Source organism: Scyliorhinus canicula, chromosome 17 (genome assembly GCF_902713615.1).
Source record: "Scyliorhinus canicula chromosome 17, sScyCan1.1, whole genome shotgun sequence".
Lineage (NCBI taxonomy): Eukaryota > Metazoa > Chordata > Chondrichthyes > Carcharhiniformes > Scyliorhinidae > Scyliorhinus > Scyliorhinus canicula.
This window is the reverse complement of record NC_052162.1, coordinates 128,921,607-128,931,825: the sequence shown is the minus strand read 5'-3', so window position 1 is coordinate 128,931,825 and position 10,219 is coordinate 128,921,607. Positions and strand designations below refer to the sequence as shown.

At 55.5% G+C, this 10,219-nt stretch overlaps 1 protein-coding gene across 4 annotated transcripts in view; it reads right to left on the bottom strand.

Annotated features, from left to right (window-relative positions):
* Positions 1–2,840: 2,840 nt before the first annotated feature.
* LOC119952034 (immunoglobulin lambda-1 light chain-like) overlaps positions 2,841–10,219 on the bottom strand; it is a 31,748-nt gene continuing 24,369 nt past the window's right edge. For 2 of the 4 annotated variants that reach the window (XM_038775511.1, XM_038775514.1), the window contains exon 4: positions 2,841–3,621. In XM_038775511.1, coding sequence (XP_038631439.1) covers positions 3,290–3,621 — 332 coding nt within the window. In that variant the 3' untranslated portion in view covers positions 2,841–3,289. Of the gene's footprint in view, positions 3,622–8,396; positions 8,437–8,746; positions 9,064–9,311; positions 9,386–10,219 lie in introns of those variants that run through there. The other 2 variants (XM_038775512.1, XM_038775513.1) reach the window with 2 other exon arrangements.

Below are 10,219 nucleotides of genomic sequence, written 5' to 3'. Positions count from 1 at the left end.
AGTGAGGGGTGTGGGGTATATCAGAGAAATTTAGAGTGAGGGTGTTGGGTATATCAGAGTGTTACAGTGAGGGGTGTGGGGTATATCAGAGTGTTACAGTGAGGGGTGTGGGGTATATCAGTGTGTTACAGTGAGGGGTGTGGGGTATATCAGAGTGTTACAGTGAGGGGTGTGGGGTATATCAGTGTGTTACAGTGAGGGGTGTGGGGTATATCAGTGTGTTACAGTGAGGGGTGTGGGGTATATCAGAGTGTTACAGTGAGGGGTGTGGGGTATATCAGTGTGTACAGTGAGGGGTGTGGGGTATATCAGAGAGTGTTACAGTGAGGGGTGTTGGGTGTATCAGAGAGTGTTACAGTGAGGGGTGTGGGGTATATCAGAGAGTGTTACAGTGAGGGGTGTTGGGTGTATCAGAGAGTGTTACAGTGAGGGGTGTGGGGTATATCAGAGAGTGTTACAGTGAGGGCTGTGGGGTATATCAGGGAGTGTTACAGTGAGGGGTGAGGGGTATATCAGAGAGTGTTACAGTGAGGGGTGTGGGGTATATCAGAGTGTTGCAGTGAGGGGTGTGGGGTATATCAGAGTGTTACAGTGAGGGGTGTGGGGTATATCAGAGAGTGTTACAGTGAGGGGTGTGGGGTATATCAGAGAGTGTTACAGTGAGGGGTGTGGGGTATATCAGAGTGTTACAGTGAGGGGTGTGTGATATATCAGAGAGTGTTACAGTGAGGGGTGTGTGATATATCAGAGAGTGTTACAGTGAGGGGTGTGGGGAATATCAGACTGTTACAGTGAGAGGTGTGGGGTATATCACAGAGTGTTACAGTGAGGGGTGTGGGGTATATCAGAGAGTGTTACAGTGAGGGGTGTGGGGTATATCAGAGTGTTGCAGTGAGGGGTGTGGGGTATATCAGAGTGTTGCAGTGAGGGGTGTGGGGTATATCACAGAGTGTTACAGTGAGGGGTGTGGGGTATATCAGAGAGTGTTACAGTGAGGGGTGTGGGGTATATCAGACTGTTACAGTGAGGGGTGTTGGGTATATCAGAGTGTTACAGTGAGGGGTGTGGGGTATATCAGAGAGTGTTACCGTGAGGTGTGTGGGGTATATCAGAGTGTTACAGTGAGGGGTGTGGGGTATATCAGAGAGTGTTACAGTGAGGGGTGTGGGGTATATCAGAGAGTGTTACAGTGAGGGGTGTGGGGTATATCAGAGAGTGTTACAGTGAGGGGTGTGGGGTATATCAGAGAGTGTTACAGTGAGGGGTGTGGGGTATATCAGAGTGTTACAGTGAGGGGTGTGGGGTATATCAGAGTGTTACAGTGAGGGGTGTGGGGTATATCAGAGTGTTACAGTGAGGGGTGTGGGGTATATCAGAGAGTGTTACAGTGAGGGGTGTGGGGTATATCAGAGAGTGTTACAGTGAGGCGTATGGGGTATATCAGAGTGTTACAGTGAGGGGTGTGGGTATATCAGAGAGTGTTACAGTGAGGGGTGTGGGTATATCAGAGAGTGTTACAGTGAGGGGTGTGGGGTATATCAGAGTGTTACAGTGAGGGGTGTGGGGTATATCAGAGTGTTACAGTGAGGGGTGTGGGGTATATCAGATTGTGTTACAGTGAGGGGTGTGGGGTATATCAGAGAGTGTTACAGTGAGGGGTGTGGGGTATATCAGTGTTACAGTGAGGAGTGTGGGGTATATCAGATTGTGTTACAGTGAGGGGTGTGGGGTATATCAGAGTGTTACAGTGAGGGGTGTGGGGTATATCAGAGAGTGTTACAGTAAGGGGTGTGGGGTATATCAGAGAGTGTTACAGTGAGGGGTGTGGGGTATATCAGAGCGTTACAGTGAGGGGTGTGGGGTATATCAGAGAGTGTTACAGTGAGGGGTGTGGGGTATATCAGAGAGTGTTACAGTGAGGGGTGTGGGGTATATCCACCCTGTGAACCCTTTCTCCGTCCCCTTCAGAATCTGATCCGTTTCAATAAGATCTCCTCTGGTTCTTTCTAAACTCCAATGGGCACTGGCCCCGACCGGCCCAACCTTTCCTCATCGGACAAACCCCCTTCATCCCGGGAATAGGCCCCGTGAACCTTCTCTGAACGACCTCCGATGCTAGAATCTGGTTCACTGCAGCCACTGCTTACTTGAGGGGCAATTAGTGACGGGCATTAAATGATGGATTGGCCACCATCCCAACGCTCATTCCCAATGTGAACAGTCACATTGCCAGAGTTTGTATTCCAATGGGCTGCATTTGAAGGCGATTTCCCGACAAAGTGGGGAGGACTGTGATGGGGGCACTGAATCAAAGGAAGGTGTCCGCGGTTTATATCTGTCCCCCGCTCCCCACCCCAACCCAAATTGGACGCGGTTCCCCACCCCAACCCAAATTGGACGCGGTGCTCCGGAAGGTTCTATCCCTGTTACAGCAGGAAAGGTAGTTGAGTCACAGGCCGGGAGTCGAGGTGTTTATTCACAAAACATACAAAAGACACGCGTGAAGGCAGATGACAGGACACGCACCCGAGGAAATTAGACTCCGAGAATGCTTTCCGACGCAACAACAGCGACTACAGTGGAGAAGTAAATCGTTAGCTCCTGAAGATGCGATTGGTGGTGGTTGACGGGGGGGTGGGGGGGGGAATAGTCGACTTTGGGAGCCGCCCACTATCGAGGCAGAGGGTCCCGTCGCCGTGGCCTGGTCCCCTCACGATGTTGGACCATGAGGACTATTGGGAAGGCAGCCCGGACGAACGGGATAAATGAGCCGCGGTCTGTCACGAGCGTCGCAGGCTGGCGGCGGTGGTGGAGGAGCTGGGGGGTGGGGTGGGGGGGGGGGCTGGGAAGGTGGTCTTCAATCTCTGGCACTCGAAGAATTCTCTGCACTTGTGAGGTCACCGCACCTTCGGTAGGGATGGACCGGCCCTCGGGAGGGAGAGCAGCGCGGGGACCAGTGGGCGTGGTGCCCCCGGATTCTCGAGGGCGTCGTCACCGGCAGACACCGCTCAAACGGGGGGCTGGAGTCCCTCGGGGTTCGAAGGTCGACCTGACCCCCCAAGGGTCAGAGGTCAAAATCAGCAGCTGCCAAAAACGCCCAAAGCCCACCACCTCCCTTCTCCGGTCCAGCCGGGGTTCTCGGCGTCGATTGGCGAATGTTCCAGAAGGCGTTCCTCAAAGCGTGGGGGTAGGGGGGAGGACGGGGTGGGGTGGGTGGGGGTGAAGTGACCTCCCATTGCCCAAAGATAGAGGAAGAGAGAGAGAGAGAGAGAGAGAGACGTTGGGGAGGTCAAGCGTCGCAGGTCGCGCTGCTCAGGCTCCTCTCGATGGGCTGGGCCTGGGCCTGGTGCCGGACCCGGCAGGCGTACCGCCGGCCCGCCTGCCAGTCGCTGCTGGGCAGCCGCAGGTAGCTGGCCAGACGGTGGGTGCCCTCGGCCTCCAGGGTGACCGGGCTCCAGCTGGCTCCCGAGCTGATCTCCGCGCCGTTGGAGCTCCACTCCACGTTGACGAATCCCGGCTTGAAGCCGCTCACCAGGCAGCTGAGGGTGGCCGTGCCGGAGTTGGACAGTTCATCCTCCGACGGGGGGAAGACGGTGACCGATGGCGGGAGAGCCGCACTACCTGTTAGAGGGGGGGAAAGAGGGACAGTTAGAGATCAATTGAGCAGCCGGTTAACCGCAATATCCACAAACCAAGCCAACCCCATATCAGTTAGATTCCGTAAATATTCCACCCCCCCCGGAGCATTTGTAGCCCGTTCCGAAAGGGGCGGTCCCAGGGAACATTCACAACATCACACCCCTCACCCCATCCTAACCAACACCGAGTCACAAACTGACACAGCGAATTTCTTGATATCATTCAGAGAGTCAGTACTGAGGGAGTGCTGCACTGTCAGAGAGTCAGTACTGAGGGAATGCTGCACTGTCAGAGAGTCAGTACTGAGGGAGTGCTGCACTGTCAGAGGGTCAGTACTGAGGGAGTGCTGCACTGTCAGAGGGTCAGTACTGAGGGAGTGCTGCACTGTCAGAGGGTCAGTACTGAGGGAGTGCTGCACTGTCAGAGGGTCAGTACTGAGGGAGCGCCGCACTGTCAGAGGATCAGTACTGAGGGAGTGCTGCACTGTCAGAGGGTCAGTACTGAGGGAGTGCTGCACTGTCAGAGGGTCAGTACTGAGGGAGTGCCGCACTGTCAGAGGGTCAGTACTGAGGGAATGCTGCACTGTCAGAGGGTCAGTACTGAGGGAGTGCCGCACTACCAGGGGGTCAGTACTGAGGGAATGCTGCACTGTCAGAGAGTCAGTACTGAGGGAGTGCCGCACTACCAGGGGGTCAGTACTGAGGGAATGCTGCACTGTCAGAGGGTCAGTACTGAGGGAGTGCCGCACTACCAGGTCAGTACTGAGGGAGTGCTGCACTGTCAGAGGGTCAGTACTGAGGGACTGCTGCACTGTCAGAGGGTCAGTACTGAGGGAGTGATGCACTGTCAGAGGGTCAGTACTGAGGGAGTGATGCACTGTCAGAGGGTCAGTACTGAGGGAGTGCTGCACTGTCAGAGGGTCAGTACTGAGGGACTGCTGCACTGTCAGAGGGTCAGTACTGAGGGAGTGATGCACTGTCAGAGGGTCAGTGCTGAGGGAGTGCTGCACTGTCAGAGGGTCAGTACTGAGGGAGAGCTGCACCGTCAGTGGGACAGTACTAAGGGATTGCTGTACTGTCAGAGGGTCAGTACTGAGGGAGCGCTGCACTGTCAGAGGGTCAGTACTGAGGGAGCCCCGCACTGTCAGAGGGTCAGTACTGAGGGAATGCTGCACTGTCAGAGGGTCAGTATTGAGGGAGCCCCGCACTGTCAGAGCATCAGTACTGAGGGAGTGCTGCACTGTCAGAGGGTCAGTACTGAGGGTGTGCTGCATTGTCAGAGGGTCAGTACTGAGGGAGTGCAACACTGTCAGAGGGTCAGTACTGAGGGAGTGCTGCACTGTCAGAGGGTCAGTACTGAGGGAGTGATGCACTGTCAGAGGGTCAGTACTGAGAGAGTGATGCACTGTCAGAGGGTCAGTACTGAGGGACTGCTGCACTGTCAGAGGGTCAGTACTGAGGGAGTGATGCACTGTCAGAGGGTCAGGACTGAGGGAGTGCTGCACTGTCAGAGGGTCAGTACTGAGGGACTGCTGCACTGTCAGAGGGTCAGTACTGAGGGAGTGATGCACTGTCAGAGGGTCAGTACTGAGGGAGTGCTGCACTGTCAGAGGGTCAGTACTGAGGGAATGCTGCACTGTCAGAGGGTCAGTGCTGAGGGAGTGCTGCACTGTCAGAGGGTCAGTACTGAGGGAGTGATGCACTGTCAGAGGGTCAGTACTGAGGGAGTGCTGCACTGTCAGAGGGTCAGTACTGAGGGAGTGCGCCACTGTCAGAGGGTCAGTACTGAGGGAGTGCTGCACTGTCAGAGGGTCAGTACTGAGGGAGTGATGCACTGTCAGAGGGTCAGTACTGAGGGAGTGATGCACTGTCAGAGGGTCAGTACTGAGGGAGTGCTGCACTGTCAGAGGGTCAGTACTGAGGGACTGCTGCACTGTCAGAGGGTCAGTACTGAGGGAGTGATGCACTGTCAGAGGGTCAGTGCTGAGGGAGTGCTGCACTGTCAGAGGGTCAGTACTGAGGGAGTGATGCACTGTCAGAGGGTCAGTACTGAGGGAGTGCTGCACTGTCAGAGGGTCAGTACTGAGGGAGTGCGCCACTGTCAGAGGGTCAGTACTGAGGGAGTGCTGCACTGTCAGAGGGTCAGTACTGAGGGAGTGATGCACTGTCAGAGGGTCAGTACTGAGGGAGTGATGCACTGTCAGAGGGTCAGTACTGAGGGACTGCTGCACTGTCAGAGGGTCAGTACTGAGGGAGTGCTGCACTGTCAGAGGGTCAGTACTGAGGGAATGCTGCACTGTCAGAGGGTCAGTGCTGAGGGAGTGCTGCACTGTCAGAGGGTCAGTACTGAGGGAGTGATGCACTGTCAGAGGGTTAGTTCTGAGGGAGTGCTGTACTGTCAGAGGGTCAGTATTGAGGGAGTGCTGCACTGTCGGAGGGTCGGTGCTGAGGGAGCGCTGCACTGTTAGAGGGTCAGTACTGAGGGAGTGCTGCACTGTCGGAGGGTCAGTACTGAGGGAGTGCCGCACTGTCGGAGGGTCAGTACTGAGGGAGTGCCGCACTGTCGGAGGGTCAGTACTGAGGGAGTGCTGTACTGTCAGAGGGTCAGTACTGAGGGAGTGCTGCACTGTTGGAAGATTCTCTTTTACCCCGTTATACTGAACTGATACCAGACACCAGTCAGACCTCAGCTGGAATATTGTGCACAGTTCTGGGGGCCGCACTATAGGAAGGATGTGAACATGTTGGAGAGAGAGAGAGCGCAGAGGTTTACAAGGATGGTTCCAGGGATGAGGGGCTGGTTGAGCCCACAAGGCTAAATCGCTGGCTTATAAAGCAGACCAAGCAGGCCAGCAGCACGGTTCGATTCCCGTACCAGCCTCCCCGGACAGGCGCCGGAATGTGGTGACTAGGGGCTTTTCACAGTAACTTCATTGAAGCCTACTCGTGACAATAAGCGATTTTCATTTCATGAGAAACTTCAGTTATGGGGATAGATTGGAGAGGTTGGGACTGTTCTCCTTGGAGAGAAGAAGGCCGAGAGGGGATTTGATAGAGATGTTCCAAATCATGAGGGGGGGGGGGGGTCTGGATAGAGTGGACGGGGAGAAACTGTTACGGCTTCGTGATAGGATCGGGAACGAGAGGGCGCAGATTGGAAGCGATTTGTAAAAGAAGCCAATGTGATTTGAGAAAAACCCTTTTTCACACAGCGAGTGGTTGGGGTCTGGAATGCACTGTCTGGGAGTGTGGTGGAGGCAGGTTCAATCGGGGCGTCCGGGAGGGCGATGGACGGTTATCTGAATGGAGACAATGTGCGGGGGGGGGGGGGGGGGGGGGGGTGGGGAAGGTATGTTTACGGAGGATATGGCAGGGGAACGGCACTAAGTCATGATACACGTTTGGTACAGACGGGATAGGCTGAATGGCCGCTCTGTGGTTCTGTGAGATGACATCCGCCGACGTTGTGGTGGGGGAAGAGTGAGAGAAATCCCGACCCGGAGCAGGGAGAGTCAGATCGGGGGTCCCCAGCGTTGATGGAGAGAGGGAGAGAGAGTGAAATCTTCATGATCGGAGGGAGCGGGAGGCGGTGGATAGGGATCTCGGGTGAGAACGAGGGGGGAAATCGGTTCGTCCCAGAGTTAGAGCGGGTTGCGGGCTGGGATGGGGGGTGGGGGGGGGGGGGGGGGGGGGGGGACCCTGTTGCTTATAATGACACGGCAAGCACCCACCTTCTCTGATCCAAACATGGAGATTGTAAACCGAGAGAGGAGTTGACAACTTTGTGTCTCCAGAGTTTGGGAGGCTCTGGGTTGCCCTGATCGTGAAGGGTTTTTAACAATACTAATCTTTATCAGTGTCACAGGTAGGCTGACATTAACACTGCAATGAAGTTACTGTGAAAAGCCCCCAGTCGCCACATTCCGGAGCCTGTCCGGGTCACAGAGGGAGAATTCAGAATGTCCAATTCACCCAACAGCACGTCTTTCGGGACTTGTGGGAGGAAACCGGAGCACCCGGAGGAAACCCACGCAGACACGGGGAGAACGTGCAGACTCCGCACAGACAGTGGCCCAAACCGGGAATCGAACCTGGGACCCTGGAGCTGTGAAGTAACAGTGCTAACCACTGTGCTACCGTGCTGCCCATAATCCGCGTAGTTAAAATAGTTACCAGGATTCGATGGGCCAGAGAGAGAGGGAGGGAGACACATTTTGCTACGGTTGGGGTGGGCTGGGGGTCGGAATTCTAAAACAAAGTTGGTGGGGTGGAGGGAGGGAGGGAGGGGGGGGGGGGGGGGGAATGAAGATTAGACGGAGGACCAGGGGCCGTTCAGGAGTGACGTCGGGAAGCGCTCCTTTGCAGAAAGCGATGTGGGAATCTGGCACTGTGGGGATGCGCATCCTGTGCCTCGTCTTAATACAGCACCTGACCCACACAACCAACACCCCCCCCCCCACCCACAACAGAAAGTGACTCAGTCACCCCCCGACGTCCACGTGGCCGCCCATCCCCCCCCACCCCCGCACCCCCTCACCCCATCCCACATTCCAAACCACGCCAGACACAGAGCAGGTCTGAAGTAGGGGGAGGGAGGTTTGGTCAATCGACACGTTCCCGACGATCCCATCCCTGCAAAGCTGAGCAATGGCAAGGAAAAGTTTACCCATTTGCTCACCGGGGGAGGGCGGGGCGGGAGGATGGAGGAGGGGGGGTACCCGACCGAAGAATCAAGGTTTCAAAAGACGAGCTACTCACTTTTAACATCCAACGGGGTTCCATTGCCGGTGACATACCCACAGTGGGCCTGCGTGAGGGGAAGACCTGTACAAAAACCTCAGGCCCCTTCCTGGCTTGACATATTCACCTGCAGGATGTGGGCCTCGATGTCAAAACCCCCCGGCGTCGTGTTGTCCTTCCGCTAATTTCCCTCAAAGAAGGCTGGGTTGAGGTGCCGTCCGAATTCTGGACTCCCTGGGCGGTCAGTGTGGTTTTCACAGTGTCCCAGGGGTCCAGGAGGTGGTAGGCCGCAAGTAGCTCAGAAGGAGGGCCCCAGAGGGCCTTGAGGTCTCGGAGGAGGTTTTTGTCACAGTGTGTATCACTGTGTATCCTACGCTGTTTACCCAAACCATACAGTAATAGACAGCCCCGTCTGCGGCCTCCACGTTAACGACGGTCAGGTAGTAGGTGAAACTGGAGTCCTGGGCCGAGGGCGTGAATCGGTCCGTGATCCCCGGGGCTCGGTAGATCTTTCTGTCAGTAGCATGAACCAAAACGCCCTGGGGCGTCTTGCCCGGTGCCTGACGTACCCAATTTATTTCATAGGCACTGGCACCGTGGAGGTTACATTTCAGTTTGACCGTCTCTCCCAAGGCGACCGGTCCCGTGAGTGGGTCTTGAGTGACGCGAGGATCGGCCCAGACGCCTGGAAAAATAATTAGACAGCTGTCAGTGAGGGAGAGCGACTCGCGGCGGACCCCACACACACACCCGCTTTAAATAAATTAAAAGGGAAATAGTCTGTCAGTGGACCAGTCGATTCCCAGTTCATCCCATCCCCAGCCCTTCCCTGAGATGAATTGAAAATCTATTAGAATTAAACAGCGGTAGTAGGTGAAACAGGAGTCCTGGGCCGAGGGAGGGATCCGGTGTGGGAAACAACATCCCACTTACTGGCGAACTGCGCGATCAACACGACCAGGAGGCGAGCTGGTTCCATGGTGTGAGGTCCTTCAATCTCTGCTCTGTCACTGCCCTGCCTGCCACCCGGGTTTTTAAAGTCGCCCCAGACCCTCTCGCTCTCTCTCTGGGGTTGTTTTGCATTCTGCATCCTGTATGCAAATTTCAGTATGCACTGTCCAATCCCCCACCTACACCAGGCCCCAGGTGCAAGCAGAAGCTGAATTCAGAGGAACAGCAGCAATAATAAATCTCGTCCTCTCCCACTGTCTGACCGCGACGCCTCTCACAGTCAGCCAGCCTCCCATCAAGTTTCCCATTCGGCCTCAACTCCTGACCTCGCCCACCACGACGGCGGCAAATTTGAGTCCAGTCAAAAGCCTTTTGTGTGGAACTTTGTCCCCAAGAGCCATCTGAAAGCTTCGCGCGCACTGAGGTTGATATTCCCGGCGGCCGGAATAAATATCAGGATTGACTAAGATGCGGGGAGGACACGGAGAGGTTGTAAAGTGAGCTGTGGGGAGGACACGGAGAGGTTGTAAAGTGAGCTGTGGGGAGGACACGGAGAGGTTGTAAAGACAGGTTAAGTACGTGGGCAGTAAGGAGGCAGATGGAATGCGTGTCAAGCAACAGGCCAAACCCAACCTTTACCATGGTGAAGTAACGGAAGATGCTTCATTGGAGCGATTAACAAACAAAATCTGACACTGAGAACATGTGAACAGGTACCCTAGAACCCCTATAGTGCGGAAGGAGGCCATTTGGCCCATCGAGTCTGCACCGACCCTCCGAAAGAGCACCCCACCCAGGCCGACTCCCCCGCCCAATGACTCCCCGTAACCCCGCCTAACCGGTCAGGTGTGCAATCACAACCTTCACCAAAGAGGTAGGTTTTGAGGACA